The sequence below is a fragment of the Eptesicus fuscus genome, chromosome 12 (assembly GCF_027574615.1).
Source record: "Eptesicus fuscus isolate TK198812 chromosome 12, DD_ASM_mEF_20220401, whole genome shotgun sequence".
Classification (NCBI taxonomy): domain Eukaryota; kingdom Metazoa; phylum Chordata; class Mammalia; order Chiroptera; family Vespertilionidae; genus Eptesicus; species Eptesicus fuscus.
In genome coordinates, this window is record NC_072484.1 from 14363384 (window position 1) to 14387981 (window position 24598).

Sequence of the window (24598 nt, forward strand, 5' to 3'; positions counted from 1 at the left end):
TGTTTTTCTTTAAAAGATAGCCCTTGCTGGTTTGGCTCAGTGGATAGACTATCGGCCTGTGGACTGAAGGGTCCCAGGTTTGATTCCAGTCAAGGGCATGTATCTGGGTTGCATGCTCGATCATTGGGGGCATGCAGGAGGTAGCCTATCAATGATTCTCTCTCATCATTGATGTTTCTATCTCTCTCTTCCTCTCCCTCCCTCTCTGAAATCAATAAAAAAATATATTTTGAAAAAAAAAAGATAAATAAGATTGATGAACCATTAGCTAGAATCATCAAGAAACAAAGAGAGAGAACCAAATAAGTAAAATTAGAAATGCAAGAAAAGTAACAACTGACACCACAGAAATATAAAAAATTGCAAGAAAATATTATTAGCAATTATATGCCAACAAGTTGGATAACCTGGACAACATGGACAAATTCCTGGAAAAATATAATCACAAAACCTGAATAGACCAATAACAACTAATGAAATTGAAGCAATAATATAAAATACTCCCAGCAAACAAAAGCCCGGGACTGGATGAATTCACAGACCTGTTTTACCAAATATTGAAAGAAGAATTAACACCTATTCTCCTCAAACTATTAAAAAAAAAAAAGAAGTGGAAAGAAAGAGAATTCCAGGCCAATATCCCTGATGAACATGAGATGCTAAAATCCTCAACAAAACATTAGCAAATCGGATCCAGCAATACATTAAAAATATCATACACCATGACCAAGTGTGATTTATTTCAAGGATGCAAGGCTGGTAAAATATTTACACACCAATAAATATGATATATTATATTAACAAAATGAAAGATAAAAATCACATGATCATATCAATAGATGCAGAAAAAGCATTCAACAAAATCCAGAACCCATTTTGGATAAAAACTCTCAGCAAAGTGGGAATAGAGGGAACATACCTCAACATAATAAAGGCCATATATGACAAACCAACAGACAACATAAAACTCAATGGGCAAAAACTAAGTGTTTCCCTCAAGAACAGGAACAAGACAGCTGTTTGCTTTCATCACTTTCATTCAAAATAGTACTGTTAATCCTAGCTACAGTGATTAGACAAGAAGAAAAAATAAAAGGCATCCAAATTGGAAAGGAACAAGTAAAACTGTCATTATTCACACATGACATAATATTGTACATAGAAAACCCTGTAAATGCTACTAAAAAACTACTAGATTTAATGAATGAATTTGGCAAAGTAGCAGGATACAAAATTAACATCCAGAAATCCATGGCATTTTTATATACCAATAATAAACTCTCAGAAAGAGAAACTTTAAAAAATCCCATTTACCAATAGCAAAACAACAAAAAATAAGATAACTGGGAATAAACTTAACTAAGGAGGTAAGTAAAAGGCCTGTACTTGGAAAACTATAGTACATTAAACAAGGAAACAGGAAGATACAAACAAGTAGAAGTATATACCGTGTTCATAGAGTGGAAGAATTAATCTAATTAAATGTCCTCAGTACTCAAAGCAATCTACAGATTTAACACAATCATTATTAAAATACCAATGGAATACTTCACAGATCTAGAACAAATATTCCAAAAATTTATATGGAACCAAAAAAGACCTTGAATAGCCTCAGCAAACCTGAGAAAGAACGAAGTTGGAGGGATCACAATACCAGATATCAAACTATATTACAAAGCCATTGTAATCAAAACAGCCTGGTATTGACATAAGAACAGGCATCTAGACCAATGGAACACAACAGAGACCCCAGAAATTGACCCACGCCATTATAATCAATTATTTGGCTTTGACAAAGGAGGTAAGAATGTACAATGAGCCCAGCTGGTGTGGCTCAGTGATCGAGTGTCGACCTATGAACCAGGAGGTTACCAGTTCAATTCCTGGTCAGGGCACATGCCCAGACTGCAGGCTCAATGATTCTTTCTCGATGAAGTCTCAAATGGTGCTGGGAAAATTAAACAGGTAAATGCAAAAAGAAATGAAACTAGACCACCAACTTATACCATAAACTCAAAATGGATAAGAGCCTTAAATGTAAGTCTCATAACTATAAAAATTCTAGAAGAAAACATAGGCAGTAAAATTTCAGACATCTCACATAGCAGTATTTTCACAAGTACATCTCCTAGGGCAAGGAGAACAAAGGAAAAAATAAACAAATGGGACTACATCAAACTGAAAATATTTTGCACAACAAAATGAAAAGGGAACCTATGGTTTGGGAGAGCATATTTTCCAATGATACATCTTGATAAGGGTCAATTTCCAAAATATATAAAGAACTCATAAAACTCAACAAAAGGAAGATGTACAATACAATTAAAAAATGAGCAAAGGACCTGAATAAACACTTCTCCAAAGAGGTCATACAGATGACCAAGAGAAAAAATGCTCAACGTGCTAATCATCAGAGAGATGCAAATTAAAACTACAATGAGGTATCACTTCACACCTGCCAGAATGGCTACCATCAACAAATCAACAAATGACAAGTGCTGGTGAGGATTGGAGAAAAGGAAACCCTAATACACTGCTGTTGGGAATGCAGACTGGTGTAGCCACTGCGGAAAATATGGAGTTTCCTTAAAAAATTAAAAATAATAATTGCCTTTTGACCCAGTGATCCCACTTTTGGGAATATATCCTAAGAAACCTGAAGCACCAATCAGAAAGGATATATGTACCCCTATGTTCATAGCAGTGGTATTTACAAAAGCTAAGATCTGGAAACAGCCCAAGTGCCCATCAGTACATGAGGGGATAAAAAAGTTGCTGTACATTTACACAATGGAATACTATGTGGCTGTAAAAGAGAAGGATCTCTTACCTTTGCAACAGCATCAATGGACATGGAAATTATTATGCTAAACGAAATAAGCCAGTCAAAGAAAGACAAATGTCACATGTAGAATCTAACGAACAAAAGAAACTGACAAAACAGAAGGAAGCAGGGCAGGGGTGCGGTGTGGGGGAGAGGTTAATTAAAGAATTTATATACATGTATGCACAGCCCATAGACACACACAATAATGTAGTGAAGGCTGGGATGGCGTGGGGGCTGGCTGGAGGTTGGCAAAGGGGAGAAAATGGGGGACATCTGTAATACTGTCAACAGTAAACTAAAATTTAGAAAATAAATAAAATAAGAACTGCCAACTATTGGTAGATCAATGGCAGGCTGTTGGAATTGCAATTTTTAAAAAACTCTTAATGGCAATAGTAATACTTCTAGGCTCATCATAGCTCTTTCTGCATGACGAGAAGGACGCTTTGAAATCCTGGTACTTAATTTTCTTTTCTCTTATAAAGAAACTAGAGGCCTGGTGCATGAAAATTCATACACTGGATGGGGGGTCCCCTCAGCCTGGCCTGCCCCCTCTCACAGTCCGGAAGCCCTCAGGGGTGGGAGGCGACCTGGCGATCAGGGGAAGGCGACACCCCATCACACCTCTGCTGCTGCCACTGCCGGCAGCGCAAGCCTCGGACAGCCCTAGTTACCCGAGCCTTGGGTGGCCCTGGGTGGCTGGGCAGCCGCCATCTGAGGCTTGCCTGCGCCTCGGGCTGGCCCTGGGTGGCTTGGGGGCTGAGGGGACTGGGGGACTCCAGAGGCAGGCGTGTGAAGTGGCCGGGCCTGCCTGGGGGTGGTCTCAGCCTTGCTGTGCGCTTGCCACCCCGGTGGGGCTGAGGGGACTGGGCGCTGCCATCTTGTGGCTGTGGGTGCCGCCATCTTTGAGGGCATGGCAGTCAATTAGCATATTCCCTCCTTATTGGCTGTGAGCGCTGCCATCTTTTCGACGGTGTGAGGGTCAATTAGCATTTCCCCCCTTTATTAGATAGGATTCTATGAGGCAGACTCAGAGAACTGATTGCTGGTTGCCAAAGGCAGGGGTGGGAGGTGATCAAATTGAGTGAAGGGGTCAAAAGGTACATATTTTCTGACAATTAAAACCACAATGAGATATCACCTCAGACCTGTGAGAATGGTTATTATCAGTAAATCAACAAACAGCAAGTGTTCTCGAGGATGTGGAGAAAAGAGAACCCTTAAGCACCATTAGTGGGAATGCAGATTGTTGCAGCTGCTATGGAAAACAGTATGGAAGGTTCCTCAAAAAATTAAAAGTAGAACTACGATATGACCCAGCAATTCTTCTTCTGAGTATTTATCTGAAGAAATAGAAAAAACTAATTTGAAAAGATATATACAACCCTATGTTCATTGCAGCATTATTTACAACAGCCAAAATATAGAAGTAACCTAAGTGTCCATGGATAGATGAATGGATAAATAAGATGTGGTAAATATATACAATGGAATACTACTTAGGCTCACCTGAAACTAATATAGTATTGTATGTCAACTGTAGTTAAAAAATAAATTTTTAAACGGCCAAAAAAAGGTACCAATTTCTAGTTATAAAATAAATGTCATGGGGAGGTAATGAACAGCATGGTTACTAAGGTTAATAATGCTGTATTGCATATCTGAACACTGCTAGGAGAGTAAATCTTAAAAGTTCTCCATAACAAGAAAAACATTTGTAACTCTGTGTGGTGATGGATGTTAGCTAGACTTACTGTGATGATCATTTTGCAATGTGTATCATTACACTGTATACCTGAAAGTAACATAGTGCCATATATATCAATTATACCTCAATAAAATTTTTATGAGATAATAACATTTGCAATAATTTTTGGGAGAGTCATCTACTCACAGCAGGGGATGATTGAAAATAATACTTAAAAGACAAGTAAGAATGGGCAACGAAGCCACTTCCTGGTTTCTCCCAATAAGCTTTTATACTTTTAATTGAAATAAATTGAGAGATTATATTAGATACTTAGGCATTCATAGGTAAATGCAAGGGAAAAGCCCCCAAATAACTTATTGGTTATTTGCAGTTTGGGATCATTCACACTTCTATTAAAAAAATTGAAGTCCTGGCCAGTGTGGCTCAGTTGGTTGAAGCATCATCCCATGCACCAAAAGGTGGCAGGTTCGATCCCAGGTTAGGGCATTTTGGGGAGGCTTCCAACCGATGTTTTTCTCTCTCTCACTCTCTCTCCCCCTTTCTTTCTCTAAAAATCCATTAAAAAAATAAATAGGGAACTTTACCAGAGTTTTCTCAAAATGAAGAATAAAAAGGCAGTAAATAAATAACTGGGAAATTTTTAAAAGAAAAGAAAACCTCTGCATTTTGGAGTGAAATATTATCTGATGTAGAATATACACAATAATTGCTCTACTATAAACTCCTTTTTCAAAACCAGAGTTCATCACAGAAACATGGGCTTAAAAAATTAATCATCAGGCCATGAATTGTACTGCCATAAAAGAAAGCCATTCCTTCCTGCATATAAACAACGTTACTTCAATATATACAGATGCGTGCCTCAGTACCTTGGTGCAATGGTGTATTTACTTGTATAAATATTTAAAGTCAGACCTTTGAATTTATAATGAAGTAGCACAGCACTTTAAAAAACAAGGCACTATTAAATTTAGATGCATGACAAATAGAATTCTGTTCAGAATACTAATTGCTGCTGTTGATATTCTAAAACTAAAAAAAGTAATGATATTCAGATTTCATCTTAATAAGCCTAATACATGTGCAGAAAACTTAATGTCTTGATGAAGCCTTATTGCTAAAATTTTGTATTTATCAGACAGGCTTTGTAACCGAGGCACAAGCAAGCTTCCTGTCTGGTACTTTTCCCCTTGTTCTTATTTTAATGACACACGTTCAATTATCACAGGAAAGAAAAGAATAAAATCAGAAACATCTGTAGTTTACCATATAAAGACTGGGTGTTCCCCATGGACTGACCCTTTCACACAGACGCAGGTGCTGAAAGGCTATGTGATGGGGGATGCTCGCATGTGTAAATGTATTACATGATTATGAAGAATTCAATAGACACTGTTATTTTCCACCTTAGTTTGTGTTAACGTAAGTTTGCACATTATAATTATGTGCTCTTATAATTACTCTCCTGCTCCAGCATGTGGTAGTCAAATATACATGCTCTTAGTGGAGTTCACATGTCACCAACATAGAATGTATTGATTATATAACAAGGTTGAATTCTGTGTTTGCAACTCTTAGGCAACTATAACTTTACCTGTGATTGGAACATTTGCTGCCATGCTTTCTTCCTTGCTCTCATCTCTGTAGCCACTTGAAACTTCTAAAAATCAAACACATGATAATAAAAATGTATGTTAGGGTTATATTTATGGACTAGGCCTTTGTTTGATTTTTTAAAAATTACCATTCCTATTATTTTCACTGTCTCCCCACCTCCTTTTTTTTATCCTCCAGTTTATTTCTTGCCTGAAATAGTACTGTTCCTTCTACAAGGAAAACTTTTCTAAAACTAAGGTATCTCTATGTTGTTTTCATGAAAAAATTATTTAGCTTGACATCTATCAAATTTGAGGGGGGCTTAAAACAGTGAGTCTTAAATTCTGTGCATGTATATCAACTTCTGAATACATCCTGAGCAACTCATTGCTGTATTGGAAATACCACGATAGTGGCTTACTGACATATCTTAATAGTAATGTCAAAATAATCACAATTTTTGGATACTAAAATTTTAGAGAGCATAAATTCATTGATTCTTATTCATCAGTTTAGACTTTTATAATACTGTGTTATAAAGACAACCTTAAAAAGAATGTTTATAAATTATGAGTAAATTCTATTAAGTGATATAAAAAACTTTATAGTACTTTATGGAATCATTTTAATGGAATCCTCTTCATCTTTGTAGGATGATCAAAATTACCTACTGCTCAGTGATTAGTTAAGATTTCATAACTTATAAAAATGTAATTTATTGGAAATTCAGTAACACTGCAGACCTACAATCAGGTTTCCTATCCCTGTGAGACTAAACAAAATCATATATTTATTGAAAGGTGGTATGTAAAACAAAATACCTATTATGCATATTAAAATCAGAGGTATTATCTAGTTCCCTTTATTTTATAGGTACACCTTGAGAAAGAAGGTGTCACGTTGACTATGAATGGATTTTTGCTGTGGACCAACCCTTTAACAATAGTTACCTTGTTCCCAGGTAAGAACTCTGTTGAACCACGGAGCGTATTTTGCTTCCTTTATTTCACTATTGTCATTCAGAATAGATGGCAAGCTGCAAGATGATTCATTACTGTGAATAGCCGACCTATCCTCACCCTCTTCTGTAGGGGCTCTTTTCAATAATGCTGTTGCCTACAGTGTTTAAAAGAAAGCACAAAGAAATAGCAAACTGCAGCTATATTCCCCTTGTCTCAAAGACCCAATCTTCAAATACAATTTAGGTTAAGCTTTACTTAGGATTTAATTTGCTTTCTGACATTTAACTGAAATTAAAATGTCTTCAAGATAGAATAACATCTGATTATTTTCCAGCAGAATTTAATTCTTTGTAATAACTTACATTAGAAATAATACTCTCTTTTGGAGGACTGAATCTTATGCAGAAGTGTTTTTCTACTTGTGAAATATGTGTATGAGATGCGACCGCTTGTTAATCTGGGCTGGTTTATCCAAGATTTTCTCTTTCATTGCATGAGCCCTTCGGTGGTTTGAGAAAGAGATCTGGAAAAATGTGATCTCGTGGTATCCCCATTCTTCTACAAATAAATGACCCCTGAACTTTCCCCAAATGGGAAGATTGCGTAAAAACGTGGTGGCTGAGGAGGAGTCACTAAGCAAAAAAAGAACTGTTTTAAATGATAATCTTCAATCAAGAATAAAGTTGCTCTGTTGCTAACTCTGCGGGGGAGCCTGGGAAATTTAACCACCATATTAGTACTGTTTCAAAGGGCACTGGACTGTCTTATCATATCACCTCATGTCCTGGGCAAGGAGGTGGGCACAGATTTTATCACAGCCAAATTAAGAGGTAGAGAAAAAGTGGCAATTAACAGGATAGGTTAATATCCCTTAATTTGCAGGTCAGCACTCTTAAAAATATGCTGATAACAAGAGTAAAACAACCAATGATAGCATCGTTCTGCTGCCAGAGTATGTTTCCTTCTCACTTCTTACTCAGAAGTGATTTGCCCAGGCGGTTGGGAGAGGAAACTTCGATGAGTTGCTCACTTTTCGTTGGTATCTGACAACAGTAGTAAATACAGTGCAGTGTCCAACACAATCTGTGGGAAAGGGAGGTGAGATTCTACACATTAATATGAAGAATGGAGCTGGACAAAGCCTCACAGGTCATGTTAGTCCAAGGGTGAAGCAGTTACAACAGAATTTTCTAGTACACAAGAGGGAAGATGATAAACTTGCCTTGTTATTAACATGAAAGAAGGCGAAAATGTCCTCACAGGGAGAATCACTGAGGCAGAACATGGAAGATCTGACCTTGTAAGTTTGGCTTTGAAAAAAATAGCCACTGTCATCATCGGCCTTGATATTCCTGAAACATACTCCTGCCCTCTGCCCTCTGCCCTCCCCAGGACTGGCTGGCTTCCTGGGCCCATGGCCTATCCTAGAGGCTGGATCAGCTGATTTCAGGGGATTAGGAGTTGTAGTCTCCTTGGCCAAAGGACTTAGTCTCAAGTTAGCCTTGGGAGCTTTTCCTCTACATGTATAAAGTGATCCCTGGATTTTACTCGAGTTGTGATAAGTCTCTGTAGGGATGATCTGCACAGTATCCCTGTATCTGCAGACTGGGGTCCAGTAGAGTGTCCTGCCCTTGAAGCTCAGGGCTGGCTCCCATAGAGCCCCAATCTCAGCTGCCTACATGAACTATTGCTCTTCACCTGCTTCTAGAATCTTCCAGAAGAGAGGGGTGAAGAGTATTACCAGGTCTTTGACTGCCATATGTACCATCCTGGCATGCCTCATTTCTAGATCCTGATCTAGGCTGTACCCAAGGAGACTTAAGTTCCTACTCTGTGTGTCCAATAATCCTGGGTATATGAAAAGCATTTTAGAATAGGAACAAAAAGAACTGACCAAAATTCTATAGTTATAAAGCTATAATTTTCTCTTTCTGATATTTCAAATAATTCAAACTTTCTGAGAGCACTTCAATTATGTATTTCTCCCTCAGATTACCTTATGCAACAACTGTAACTAATAATTTCTTGGCATGAGTTCAAGATAGCTACTGTCTTAACATACATTTTAAAAATAAAATTGATAGAGGACTGCTGAAGCTTTCTACATTTTCTAGTGAAGAATTTGTAGACAATGAAAACTGTTTTGGATTGTCAATGACTCATATAACTTCCCACTAGTCTCTCCATTATGATATACAACTTATCTCACTGTTTTGAATATCCCTTTCATATTAGACCCCCTTTGCTTTAGCTGAGCTGGGCTTCAAAAGAACACAGAATAAAATGCTTTAATAATACTGCAAACATCTTTCTAGTAACTCCTTGTATGCTTGATCAGAGTAACACCACAGCCAATAGTGCCCTATTTTTTTTAACCATGGTGGTAAATAAAGTGGTGAAGTAATAAAGTGGTGAGCATACTGCAGGTTTTCATTTACTTTGTATATTTTATCTCATTTATTTTCATTACTTAACTATACATATTTCTAGGATTTCTATTACTTTATTGATAGAGAAATTTATAAAAGGACTCGCCTTATAAGATAATTCTATAGATAATTTCTCAAAGATGAGAATTTTATATCTATAAGAATTTTGATGAGTTATCAAATTACAACATGAGAATGGTTGACTTGACTCTACTAGCCATAGAGCCAACAAAGAGAGCAGCAGATCTCCCCAATCCATCATAAAGGAATCTACAATATAAGTCCCTAAGGAACAGGGATTATGATAAGCAAGGACAGAAACAAAAGTCAAATTCAAACAGGGAATGGTCTGCAGTTTGTAGTCCAAAACAAATTCTATAAAGTCAGGAAAAATATCTATATTACTTACAGATCTTTTAGAAATACATATTTCTAAGGAAGCCCAAAATCGGAATGATTTTGCAGGCTGAGACTGGAAACACTAACCCATATAGTACCAGAACAAAAGTCCAGGGAAGAGTGAACAAGCTGCTCTACACATCTCACACGGGGTTCGAAAGCATTCACAAATTGAAGTTCCCTATCTGAAAAATACCACCAGACAACAATGTTATCATGGGCCTTCTGATAGTGCTTATGAATGGACTATGCATGGGTTGTTTTTTAAAATCCTCATTTGAGGAGATGTTTTTATTGATTTGAGAGAGAAAGGGAGAGAGAAAGTGAGAGAAACATTGATGTGAGAGAGAAATATCAACCGGTTGCCTCTCAGACGCATACAACTAGGGATCAAATCTGCAAACTGGGTATGTGCCCTAACTGGGAATTGAACCTGCCACCTTCTGGTGAACAAGATGATACTTCAACCAACTGAGCCACACTGGCCAGGGCTGCATGGGTTTTAAGTTATCTGTTAACTCATACAAACTCTGTTTGATTTCATACGTTTGGAAGCCAGGAGCAAAGACTGGAGACTGTCTCACGTTCTCAGCAGTCTGAAGCCTAAGTCAATATGAACAAACTAGTTCCTCACTTTTCTGCCTTCCCAGAAGCCAGCAGAAAGAGTTCAGAAATTCAATTAAAAGGCACATATTTGCAAAATGACTGATAGTGATAGCTCCATATTTCAGATCTTACAAAAGATAAGTGTCCTATTAATTACACTAAACAGGATACCTATAATTATTGGCTTAATTCTACTAGAAATTTTCTCAAAGTTCAATTTAAATATGAATCCTGGTAGGTCTGGAACTTGTCAATTGTGATACTCAAATGCATAAATAGATAAATGCAGAAACTTGTCAACTGTGATACTCAAATGCATAAATAGATAAATGAAGATATTAATGGAAAAGACTTTGTGTCCAAAACACCATTAAGAAAAATAAATGGTGGATATAAAACTGCTCAAATATTACAATGAATTGTACAAATGTATATAAAAAGAGTTCCTACAAGTTAATAAGAAAAGATATTACTAACCTAATAGAAAAATGAGCAAAGAACATGAACTGGCAAATTATAAAAGAAGAAATACAAATGGCTAACAAATAGGCAGTGGGAAGATCTGACCTCAATTGTAATTAAAGGTCAGATGAACAAAAAAAAAATTGGATGTCATTTGCACTTTTCAATTTGGTGCTAAAAAAATGTTGACAGTATCCAGTTTCATAAAGAGCTCAAAGAAATGATATTTTCATCCATTCTTGGTAACTCTGATGACTCTTCCAGAGTAAGCAGTGCATAGCAAATACCTAAGAAATTCACATAACCTTTGACCTAAAAACTTTACATATAAGAATTCATTCTAAGGAAGTAGGATGGGTATTTGTAAAAACTGAATTGCTCAGATGTTTTTTGAAACTTTTTTCTAGAGAAAAAATAAAAAGCAACTTAAATGCTCAACAACAGGAGTCTAGTCAGAGAGACTGGAATCCTACCTAATAAAAGAGTAATATGCAAATTAACCATCACTCTGCTACACTCACAAACCACGCCCACCAGCCACGCCCACCAGCCAATCAGAGCGAATGTGTAAATTAACCCCAACCAAGATGGCTGCCTCCACAGAGAGCAGGAGGGAGGCTTGGGTTTCCCCGGCAATGGAGAAAGCCAAGCTTTCCACACACCCTGGCCAGGCCTAGGCCTCCACTCAAGGATACAAAGTTTCAATTATAGAAGATAAATCCTAAGAAAAGTGCCGGCAGCCACGGAGCTGGAGAGAACAGGCTAGGGTTGCCACCGGCAACGGAGGAAGCCAAGCTTTCCACCTGCCCTGGCCAGCCTAGGCCTCCACTCCAGGCTACAAAGTTTTAATTATAGAAGGTGAATAAACTCCAACAGAAATGGCTGCCGCCACTGAGCGGGCAGAAGGCTTGGCTTCACTCCAGGCTACAAAGTTTCTTTTTTTTTTTTTTTTAAATTTCTTTATTGATTACGGTGTCACATATTTGTCCTCATCCCCCCATTCCCATCCCACACCCCTCCCCACGGATGCCCCCACCCCCCTGTTGTCCTTAACCATTTGTTAGGCTCGTATGCATACACACAAGTCCTTTGGTTGATCTCTCCCCCCTACCCCCACCCTCCTCTACCCTCCCTCTGAGGCCCGACAGTCCGATCGATGCCTCCTTGTTTCTGGGTCTGTTCTTGTTCATCAGTCTATGTTGTTCATCATTTCCCCTAGATGAGTGAGATCATGTGTTACTAGAAATATACTTATAAGAACCGAATGTGAGACGAGCAATAATAGTTATGCTGACAGGCAAATGAATCAGTCTGTAGTGAGTTTCTTTCTGGACCAACAGTTCTTTTGAGACCCAATTTCAATGTCCACCAGTTCCTTATGTGTACATGTCAGCACTGACTTTTCAGTTCTGGATGGTGGACAAATGGTGGTAATGCAGGTCCGACTCCCTCTGGTTTGGTCTCGCCCGGACCCAGGGGCGCGACCTCACCCAGACTCAGGGGTGCGTGGCCTCACCCAGACCCGGGACCCAGCATCACCCGGGCCCCGGGGCGCGTGGTCTCACCCGGATCCAGGGGCGCGCGGCCTTCCCCGGACCCAGGGGTGCGGCCTCACCCGGGCCCGGGACCCAGCCTCACCCAGACCCAGGGGCGCGTGGCCTCTCCCAGACCCAGGGGCGCGGCCTCACCCGGACCCAGGGGCGCGTGGCCTCACCCAGACCCGGGGGGCATGCGGCCTCACCCGGCCCGGGCCCCAGCTTCACCCGGACCCAGGGGCGCGTGGCCTCACCCGGACCCGGGGGCGCGTGGCCTCATCTGGACCTGGGGGCGCGCGGCCTCACTCGGTCCCAGGGGCGTGTGGCCTCATCCGGACCCAGGGGCGCGCAGCCTCACCCGGGCCCGGGACTCCAGGCTACAAAGTTTCAATTGTAGAAGATAAATATATCCCAGATACCAGGGCCTCCGCTTGGGTTGCCAGGGGGCATGGCCAGCCTGCAAACCACCACAGGCCCCTCGCCCAGGCCACCCAATGCCCCAAGGGAACCCCCACCCTGATCCTGGACACCCTTTAGGGCAAACCAGCTGGCCCCCACCCATGCACCAGGCCTCTATCCTATCTAATAAAAGAGTAATATGCAGATTGACCATCACTCCAACACAATAGATCAAGATAGTTGCCCCCGTGTGGTCAAAGATTCTGCCCCCATGTGGACACAAGATGGCCACTACAAGATGGCCAGCAGGGGAGGGCAGTTGGTAGGGACCAGGCCTGCAAGGGAGGGCAGTTGGGGGCAATCAAGCCTGCAGGGGAGGGCAGTTAGGGGTGACCAGGCCAGCAGAGGAGGGAAGTTGGGGGCAAACAGGCTGGCAAGGGAGCAGTTAGACATCAATCAGGCTGGCAGGGCAGTGGTTAGGGGGTGATCAGGCTGGCATGCAGAAGTGATTAGGGGCAATCAGGAAGGCAGGCAGGTGAGCAGTTGGGAGCCAGCAGTCCTGGATTGTGAGAGGGATGTCCGACTGCCCTAAATGGGGTCTCTGGACAGCCATGGGAAATTATGTAGAACATGTGATAATTAGAAAAGAAGTGCATTTGTGACAAGTGGGGGAAAAAGAAGCTGTGTACACAAACAGTACAACCCATGTCAATACATTAACTATCAAAAACCATACACCTTAATGTTAAAAGGTTAAATATGGAGGGTCAGATAACAACAATTTTTTTTTTCTTCGTTTTGGTTACCTTGACATTCCAAGTTTGTATGTTTTTTTTCCCCCTGCTAGTAGAAGTTGGTATGTTTTTTTCCCCCTGCTAGTTTTTTAAAGAATACATATACTGGATAGAAAAGAATCAAATTTCTGTGATGGGAGGACTGCATGGCGGACTTATAAACACAGCAACCGAAAGTAACCATATAGGATGGTCTGAAATTAAAACTAAAAGTAGTTCATGGTGGGTATCTTCCCTGACAAAAGTCAATCTTTACCTTAACTGAGCCTATCTGATGTCTTTAGGCATATAAAATAACATACTTTTGGAATAGCAAAGTAATTTCCTCTTTTCCTGGATGCCCCAGAGCACAACCACTGCAATAAATAAATAAATAAATAAATAAAAGTAAATAAATAAATAAAAAGTAGAGGCCACAAATCCCCTTATTGTTATTGTTATCATGTTAATTGTTGACTGTTAACTATCCTATAAATACAAATGTGATTTGTTTTACTTTTTACCCAATCCCAGAGATTTCTCCACTTTGTTTTCTCCTGCCTCCCTAATCTATAATCAAGAAGCTCGTCCAGGATCACCCCTTGAACCTGGACTCAATGCTAGGTACCAGCAGGGGCCCGTTGAGCCCCACTGGCTCCCAACCTCACATCAGGTAAACTTGGGTGAGTCATCTCTTTGAGTTCCGAACCTTCCCTTGCTTGTGGCAGAGGGCCTGACTTTACTTGAGCTGTTCTTAGAAAATCTTTGAGGTGGCACTAAAGGATAGGAGTTGAGATGGGTGGCTGGTTTTAATTTTGTTTTTTCAATTGGAACTACTTAACTGCAAATCTGAACACCACCACCACTTTTGTTGGATAAATGAAAACCTGAACTCATTTGGCTCTGAAGATAAGGGGTACTTCCTCCCTCTAGCTTGAATTTCAGGTATTCTTAGGTGACTAAGAATCTTTGTGGAAGTGTCAGAGGGTATCCCTCACTACATGCATGAGCCTCATAGGAAATTCCAAGTCAACTGTGATTAAGTAATTGATTTGTCTTGGGGTGTGATTTGGTTACTTAGTGCTCTGAGTCCTCACAGCTGTATTAGACAGCTGGGAGAGAAATCAAGACACATAAGAGGGTAGTGGAGGAGATATAAATGAAAGAAAGTGACTGGTGAGGTGACAGCCCCTTAGAGCTCAACTCATAAGCTGCACACTTCAATCCACCACACAACATCCCTAGAAATTTGTTCAGGCTCTGTAGATATCCAAAGAAAACTAAAATTAACATGGGAAATCATGCCTGTAAAGGTTGACGGACCCCAAAAACCTTAGCTTCTGTTACCCCCAAAACTTTAGCTTCTGTTAATACTCCTGCAGGTTATATATATAATTTGTATGGAACCTCAACTTGCAAGTATCTATAGAAATGAGAAAATTTAACCAAAAATGGTATCAGCTTGAAAGTGCCAAAGTGAGGAATTCTTGACATCTCCAAATTGATTTTTCTGCATGCTCAATAAGAAAAAGCCAGCTCTAAAATTAAACTGAATGAATGAAAAGCATATCTTGATTGGAAATTAGAAGCTTCTAGGAGAGGCTCAGATAAATTATCTTTTTTACAGGAAGTTAATAAGAAAATTTTAGAGACTGTCTCTGAACTAAAAAAGGTTTCTGAAGCTAATAAATGCCAACATCCCTTCTACAGCTCTTCCATTATATCCTTTGCTCTCTGAGCTTCCTTGTCCAGACTTGCCCTCCCCCTACCTTCTTTCTTTCATTTATATCTCCTCCACTACCACTCTCTATTGAACTAGGGAAAAATGAAAATAGAAATTCAGACAAGGATAAGCCAGAATTCTAGCAGCTCCCTTCAGGGAAAAAAACAGTCTCAGGTAGAAGGGAACCAGTGATTGTGTAAGTTCCTTGGACCATACCATAATTAAGAAGGACCTCAATGGGTACAAAGGAATTTGTTAGAACATATGATCCTGGCTATTCTGACCTGTTGCAAATAATATACCTACTGGTTCCTGAGAGAAGGGCAATAGAATGGCTGAAAAGGTTAGCTGGCATGCGCATGTAGAGAGTTTTTTAAAACAGACACAGACTAGGAAAAATGCAGGGAATTAGCTCACTGGCTTTACCAAGCCATACCTAACATTTTCCCCTGGAAAATGAATGAGACCTATATCAGCAATGTAAATGAAAGCCTGATGAACCAGTGCTTGATATCTTTGAACATTTTGAAAAACTTTCAAACAATACTCAGGTCTGTCTCCAGATAGTTTAACGATCATCAAAATGATCCTTTATTAAATTTGACATTTTTGGAAGGACTAGATGAAGAGTTTGTAACTTTGGTTCAACAATATAAACTGTCAGACCACACATAATGATGAACTGGCTATTTTGGCTGATAAACTATCTCAAACTATTTAAAGGAGAGAAAAAGATAAAGCTACCAAAATCATGAACTTACATCTCCAACAATTAAGCAATCAAGTCAGAGGCACACAAAGGGTAGAGAAGAGTCTATTTTTACTCTAAAAAGCCAGGTTGCTATAGAAGGATTGTAGAAAACTAAAATAGAATTTAGAAAAAGAAAAACAACAGAAGCAAGCATAGGGCTACTCTGAGGACTATGAGAGAGCATTTCTCCTTCTCCTTACTAATACTTTAAGATAAATTAAAATTATCATAAAGGGAAATTACTAAGGCCCTTGCAGATATTGGAGCTATTTTATCCATTCTTAACCCTCTTCTTCAGAATAAAGCTTCTGTACAAATGGTAGGGGTATCTAACTAATCAAGGACTGTTTTTAAATCAGAACCTGTCCCTTTCCAACTAGAGAATGTTATGGGCAACATATATTTTTACTAGTCAAATTAGTCCCAATTCACCTAATAGGGAGAGATTTTCTTGAAACCCATGATGCCCACATAGCCTTTGCCCAGAAGGGTGAAATGTATTTAGAACTAAATGAATTGGATACTGAACCAATTGGAAAAATAATGATTTTAAAGAAACTTCTACTTAAGGAAAATAATCTTGAGACTGAATGTTTGTTGCAGGACATTCCAATGCAATTTTGGGCCTTTCCAATGGCAAGATCAAGTAACTCACTCCTATTGAAATAACTATTTTTTATTTTTTTGGTTAATACTCACCCAAGGAAATCTTTTCCATTGACTTTTAGAGAGAGTGGAAGGGAGAGGGAGACACAGAGAGAGAAACATCGTTTGGTTGCCTCCCACATGCACTCTGGCTGGGGCCGGGGTTTGAGCCTGCAACCGAGGTATGTGCCTCTAACTGGAATCAGACCCTTCAGTCTGCAGGCTGATACTCCAACCGCTGAGCCAAACCAACTAGGGCTAAAATAACTATTGATAATACTTTGCCTCTACCTAATATTCACCAATATCCTTAAAGACCTGATGCACTAACTGGAATTAAGCCCATTATACAAGATTACTTAAAAGGCGGACTTAAAATTCCATGTACAAGTCCCTGTAATTCTCCTATCCTTCCAGTAAAAAAACAAAACAAATGGAAAAGGATGGAGATTTTTATAGGATCTTATAGCTATAAATAAGGTAGTTATTCTTAGACATCCTGTGGTTCCAAATCCACATACCTTGTTATCAGCTCTTCCTGGGGACTGCCAATATTTTTCAGTAATAAATTTATGTAGTGCCTTTTTCAGCATTCCAATAGAAAAAGACAGTCAATATCTCTTACCTTCACCTGGGAAGATTGCCAATTTACTTAGACTGTAAGGCCCCAGGAATATACAGAATCCCACCTATTTCTCCCAGATATTAAAAATTGATTTAAATGATGTTAAATTTCCTAGAGATTCCACTTTAATCTAACATGTGGATGATTTACTTTTATGCCCTAGGACCGTGGTCAGCAAACTGCGGCTCGCGAGCCACATGCGGCTCTTTGGCCCCTTGAGTGTGGCTCTTCCACAAAATACCACGGCCTGGGCGAGTCTATTTTGAAGAAGTGGCGTTAGAAGAAGTTTAAGTTTAAAAAATTTGGCTCTCAAAAGAAATTTCAATCGTTGTCCTGTTGATATTTGGCTCTATTGACTAATGAGTTTGCTGACCACTGCCCTAGGACATTACTAGACTCCCCAAAGGACACAATTTACTTATTACAACAGCTAGCTATAAAAGGACATAAGGTCTCAAAGGAAAAGCTTCAATTTTGCTTACTTCAAGTAAAATACGTTGGCCATCTCTTACCTAAAGATGGGCTACTGATTAACCCTGAGAGATTCAGAGGAATCCTATCTTTTCCTCTTCTAAAAACAAGAAAGCAGCTTAGAGGATTCCTGGGTTTGGATGTTGTCGAAACTGGTTTCCAAATTTTTCAGTAATGACCCAGCCTCTACATGTCCTATTAAAGTGAGATCAACCTGATCTAATTCAATGGAACCCCAAAGGGAAACAAGCCTCTACAAAGCTCTAAAGGAAGTATAATACAAAGCTCCTGTTCTGGGAAAACCTACTTACAAACTTCCTTTCTTCCTTTTCACACATAAAAATAAAGGGAATGCTTTAGGAGCTCTAACTCAGAAACATGGAGACCATCATAAACCTATAGGCTATGACAGTGAGCAACTAGACTCAGTAGCAAAAGGGGTCCTTCCCTGTATGAGGACCATCTCTGCTATAGCCATGTTATGTACATAAACAGAAGAGACAGTTATGGCCTCTCCTTTAACTATTCATGTTCCTCATTCTGTTGAATCTTTACTGAACTCTCATCACACCCAACACTTCTCTGTCAGTCCATTGGCTTCTTATGAACGACTCTTCTTTCTGCACCTAATATTATTTTTACTTGGTGTAATTATCTAAACCAGGTGTCCTCAAACTACGGCCCGCGGGCCACATGCGGGTGTTTTGGCCGTTTTGTTTTTTTACTTCAAAATAAGATATGTGCAGTGTGCATAGGAATTTTTTAAAAAAATATATTTTATTGATTTTTTACAGAGAGGAAGGGAGAGGGATAGAGAGTTAGAAATATCGATGAGAGAGAAACATCGATCAGCTGCCTCTTGCACACCCCCTACTGGGGATGTGCCCGCAACCAAGGTATATGCCCTTGACCGGAATCGAACCTGGGACCCTTGAGTCCGCAGGCCGATGCTCTATCCACTGAGCCAAACCGGTTTCGGCAGGAATTTGTTCATAGTTTTTTTTTAAACTATAGTCTGGCCCTCCAACGGTCTGAGGGACAGTGAACTGGCCCCCCGTTTAAAAAGTTTGAGGACCCCTGATCTAAACCCTGCAACTTTGTTACCCTCTTTACAGGATGAACACACCCACAATTGTGTTTTGCTTACTGACCACCTTCTTGTTCCTAGAAATGATTTACAGGAAATGGCCAGTGATAATGCTGATTTAACTTGGTTTAAATATGGATCTTATCTGAAAGATAAATGGGACATTACTGAGCTGGATATGCAATAACTTCCATGGTAGACATAATTGAAAGTTTCTATCTACCTGAAATAAGATCTGCACAGCAAGCTGAACTAATTGCTCTAACTTGGGCTTGTCCATTAGCCAAAGATCAAGTAGCCAATATTTACACCGACGGTAACTATGCTTTTGGTGTAGCTCATGACTTTGGAATGTTATGGAAGCAGCGAGGCTTCTTAACTTCCTCAGGGCAGTTCATGTAAAATGGTTGCAGAATTATTAGATTTCATTCAGCAACCCAAACAATTGGCAATTATCAAAATCCCAGGACACTCTAAAACTACTGCCATGGAAGTAAAAGGAAACCATTTAGCTTATGCTGCAGCTAAGCAGGTGGCGTTAAACAGTCAAGTTATTCATACCTGAGAATGCTCCTTGCTTTCTATTAAATCAATAACACACTATCTTTTACAGTTCCAACAGAGCTGTGGGAGAAGAAAAAAGGATATGGCAACAAAAAGGGGGAACCTTTGACCCAAGCAAACAGAAATGGCTTAGACCCAATCAGAAATCAATCTCACCTATAGGGGCCCAACTCCCTATACTGAGCTAACACATTGGGGACCTGAAAACGATGATTTAATGGAGTAAACAATATTACTGGAAACTTTCTCTTACTGTAGCTCATAAAGAGTACAGCAGATGTTTTATTTACTTAAAATATAACCCAGGAAAACCACTTCATGGATGCCAATGACATTTTCCATTTCCTTTAGGCCAATTTGAGGTATGGCAATTAGATTTTATCCAAATACCACCATTTCAGGGATACAAATATATATTAGTTATGATTTGTATATTTTCTCACTAGTTCAAGGCATTCCCTTACAGGGGAACAACAGCCTTAATGGTTGGTAAATTGTTATAGAAAAAATAATTCCCAATTGGGGAATTTCCTCTGAGTGAGTCACAGTTACCATGGACTCATTTCACGGGGAAAATAATAAAATCCATCTGTAACATTTGGCCTATTCTACAGAATTGTCATTGTGCTTATCAACCTCAATCCTCTGGTTAATGGAATGTAGCATGGTACAATAAAAGTTCAACTAGCCAAAATTTCAGAAGCCTTTAATCTCCCCTGGACAAAAGCTCTCCCTATAGTGCTCCTCAACCTAATATACACTCCTTTTGGTAAACATAGACTTTCTCTTTATGAAATAGGCACTGGACACCCTATGCATCTGCATGAAAGGGCATATGAACTAACTTTACTAAAAGGAGGCATTCTACATTATTGGTGAGGAATTATTAATCAGCTTAAAGACATCAATAAATTAGTAACCAGTTCATTTCACAGTATATTCCCTGAGACGAAGATTTCAAAGACCATGGCTTATAATCACGAGATTTGGTCTACTGGAAAAGACATCAAGTAAAAAAGACTCTCTCCAACCTCATTGGAAGGGACCTTGCTAGGTATTACTAACTAACCCATGTGCAGCCAAACTCAAGAGTTTACTCATGGATTCACATTTTTCATTTAAAAAAGGCACCTAACTGCGGGAAAGGATCTCTACTCCTGTCTCTGACATTTGTCTCCATCTACTGCGAAGATCAAAGATTTTTCGAGAAGTTGCTGCCATCGAAGGCAGACAGCTATCCCAAGACATCAACAAGGACTGTTTGCTGACAAATTGATGTTGAAAATTGTTAAATTTGTTCTTTGAACTTCTCTCAAACCTTGCTCTTCTATCACCTAATTGTTATTGGTTGAATATACATAAAAGGATTATTATATTGTTACTATTCTCCTTATGGTTTCCTAATGAAACAATATCTATCTCCTGAGACCCCCTTTCTTATTAGATATAAAAAATTTAACTTGGGTACCTGCTAACCTTTCCCACCTACCAGACAACGATATTCTGATTTTTAGTTATGATAATAATGTTAATGCTTTGTTGAACCATGACCTCCTGGTTCATAGGTCTACGCTCAACCACTGAGCCATGCCAGCTGGGCTGATGTATCTTAAAAGCCCAGGTAACTCAGTTAGATCTTAAGCTTAGATTCTCAGTAGTTCAACTGGCTGGCATAGAAACCATTCTCAATAACACTAGAATACGTCCAATGGGAATTAGATGGGCAATACTTAAAAAATAGTAAACAATGGGAACCCAGCTCCCTATCTAATTGTAAAAACCAAAGAGGTGAATGGTTATGCCCCCAATCAATATGGAATACTGAATTCACCCAATCCTGGCCTATTGTATCTACCCTAACAAATAACAATATAGGATATATAGAAAAAGGACATTCTTGGGGAAGGGTTAGAAAATTCTTCTGTTATACTAAGTGATTTTTATTGTAACAATCCCAAATTTACATGGTCAACATAAGAAACATTCAAACCTGTGAAGAATTTTGTGAGTTTATTTGAACCAAACCTTGTCCACAATTGTCGGGAAGCAAAATCTCAATGGATTGAGATAATGCTCCGGAGAATGGCATTTTCACACCTTATTTTATACATTACAATCAAAAGAGGAGACAAGTGGGTCACATGAAATCCATTGGCGATAGATTAGGGAGGCGAAAGAAAGCAAAGTGGGATGGGGGGAACCCCTGGGGTTGGATAAAAAGTAAAATGATAGACACACACTTCTTTCACTTAGGTGGGTGCAGGATAGTTAACAGTCAACAATTAACTCAATGACAATGAGGGGATTTGTGGTCTCATCAGAGCGGTGCCTGTGCTTTGAGGGTTCTGGAAAAAGGAAAATTCCTTTGACATTCCAATGATGTGTTATCGTAGATGCAAAAAGATAAGAGATAGGCTCACTTAAGGTAAATTTTCAGTGTTTATAGAGAAAGGCAAGCATCATCGCTTAAGTTGTATCTAAATCATAGGAAAGGGATTTTATCTATGTAGCAATTAAAAGAAAGGGAAAGTATTCTTATGAGCCAGCAGATGAATATTCAAGAGAGAACAAGAAACCAGCCCACCATTTAGGGAGAGGTGAGGGGATTCCTGTGACCAGTCACATGTCTGATTTATGTGTGTGTGTGGGCAACAGGACCAACCTATTCTATCAGTGACACCAGCAGATCACTCTGCTTTGTTTGGAGTTTTCCCAGGTGGAAACAAACATCACTTAAAATAAAAAAGTATTAAGGCACTTTGTATTTTAATGAAGCACCCAACTCATTTTTTTTCATATAAAGTAATTACAAATTTTTCTGATTAAAGTATGCAGCTCAATAATGTAATTGCCTAATAGATTATGCGGGTGCTGTGGACCTTATCGAGTCTTGAGGGGACATAATCCCAGTTTCAGAGCTTAATGATGTATTTACTCAAGAGATGGATTGACTCCCGCTGACAGCAAGGGGACCCACAGGTAAACATCATTTACTTGTGCTGTTTAATTAGCCATTTACCCAAGAGATCAAAGTAAATATTTCTGAGCTTCATTAGACTCTTACTTAACCAAGTAATTACTAGTAAAGCGTTCTTAAATTTTGAAAATCTTTAAGAATTTTATCTATAGCGAAATATTTAACCCATATTAGTTACTAAATGTATATATTGTTTCAACGCAGGATAACAACTCCGAGATACTTGATTTTGCTAATTGTAAACGGATGATGCATAAACTAGAACCCACAGAAGTATTTAGTCCTAAAGCTCCCAACGCTTGCCCTGCCCATATAATTTTGGTAACATTGTTCATTGTTGCTGTGCATTTCTTCATTCAGAACCTAGCCATTTGTGAAACTGCTTCTTTACTTCCATCTTTAAGTACAGATGTTGTCATTAATTTATTGGTAATTTTTATGATTGCAACTAAGATGAGATCATGATGATTTAAAGCAGTGGTTCTCATGCCGCGACCCTTTAATACAGTTCATTGCTACTTCATAACTATAATTTTCCGATGGTCTTAGGCTCTACTAGCAGCAGTTCTCAATTGAGAACCGCTAGCAGGGTCGCCTAAGACCATCGGAAAACACAGATATTTACATTATGATTCATAACAGTAGCAAAATTACAGTTATGAAGTAGAAACGAAAATAATTTTATGGTTGGGGGTCACCACAACATGAGGAACATATATCATTCTATGTATATATGTTTGATATACTTTTAAAAAGTCCTTTTACTCTGTCTCTTTTTTAAATCCTCACCAAAGGACATGCCTTCTATTGATGTTTTAGAGAGAAAGGATGAGGGAAAAGGAGGGAAAGAGGGGAAGAGAAACATCAATGTGAGAAAGAAATATCAATAGACTGCCTCCTGTACTTGCCCCCACCGATATTGAACCCACAATCTATGTATGTGCTCTGACTGGGAATCGAACCTGCAACCATCTGGTGCATGGGATGATGCTCCAACCAACAGAGTCACCTGGCCAGGGCTCTTCCACTCTCTTTTAATTTAAGAGGCAAGGAAAAGGCATGGACTAGAGATCTGAAAGTTCCCTGAAAGACTTGAGGGGAGATGGCAGAGGCTCTGAACATACAGCAACACAGGTGCACAGCTCTGAGACAGAGGTGGCAAGGCTCCAGGAGGGGCACATGTCGAATCCTTGAACTATGTGCATGATAAAAATAACAAGTTAAAAAGGATCAAAGACAGAAAACCCTGTATTATGTATTATGTATATGGATGAGAAACAATGGTTTACAGTAAGACAAATTCATGATATTAAACTTAGGAGAAAAAAGACCATCTCTTTGACTATGGCTTTTCTAGGAAACGACACAGACTACAATGGGAATGCTCTAAATCTGGACTTCGGGTTCCCTTTGTGCTTCCCTTCCTTCCCATGGGACCTTGCTCCATCAGTTTCCATCCCCTCTTACTTTCCCTCTCCCTCTCCCCCTCCCCCTCCCCCCTCTCTGTCTCTGTCTCTTCTCTCTCTGTCTCTCTCTCTCGTGCCTCAGTCCTAATCCAAGCAGGTGAAATTCCCCAAAGCACTGCAGAACCTTACTATAGCCCTGCTCAGAAAGCTCCCATGGCTTTCCAAAATCTAGTCAACTAAACATAAGCTCCCTAGCCTGGATTGGACCCTGCACACCTGGGCCAGGGAACACCTTGGACTTTCTCGCCCACTATCCTCAGCCTGGTGCCCACACTTCGGCCACAGATGATGACCCTGCTCCATTTCCTGAATACATGTTGGCTTTTCTGGTCTGTTCTTTGACTCCTAACAGTCCTTCCCTCTCGTCCCACCCTGTACTCATAGCCTGTCAAAATCTTGTCAGTCTTTTGAGGGTCACCTCCCCCTTGCCCCCATTTCTTCCTCCCTTTTCTGAAGGCCCACATTTTTTGCCATTTTCTTATTACATGCATCCCACTATGCCATTCCCCAGAATGGGGCCATATTTTATTTATGTCTTTCCCTCCAATGGATCTGGGATGGTGCCTGTGTACAGAAATGGATTAACACAT

General features: G+C 39.5%; 1 protein-coding gene across 1 annotated transcript in view; it reads right to left on the reverse strand.

Annotated features, from left to right (window-relative positions):
- Nucleotides 1-24598, reverse strand: part of KIZ (kizuna centrosomal protein) — a 132220-nt gene that overhangs the window by 31668 nt on the left and 75954 nt on the right. Inside the window, exons 9-10 of the mRNA XM_054724101.1 lie at nt 7085-7250; nt 6133-6198 (exon numbers count right to left, since the gene is read on the reverse strand). Coding sequence (XP_054580076.1) covers nt 6133-6198; nt 7085-7250 — 232 coding nt within the window. The remainder of the gene's footprint in view (nt 1-6132; nt 6199-7084; nt 7251-24598) is intronic.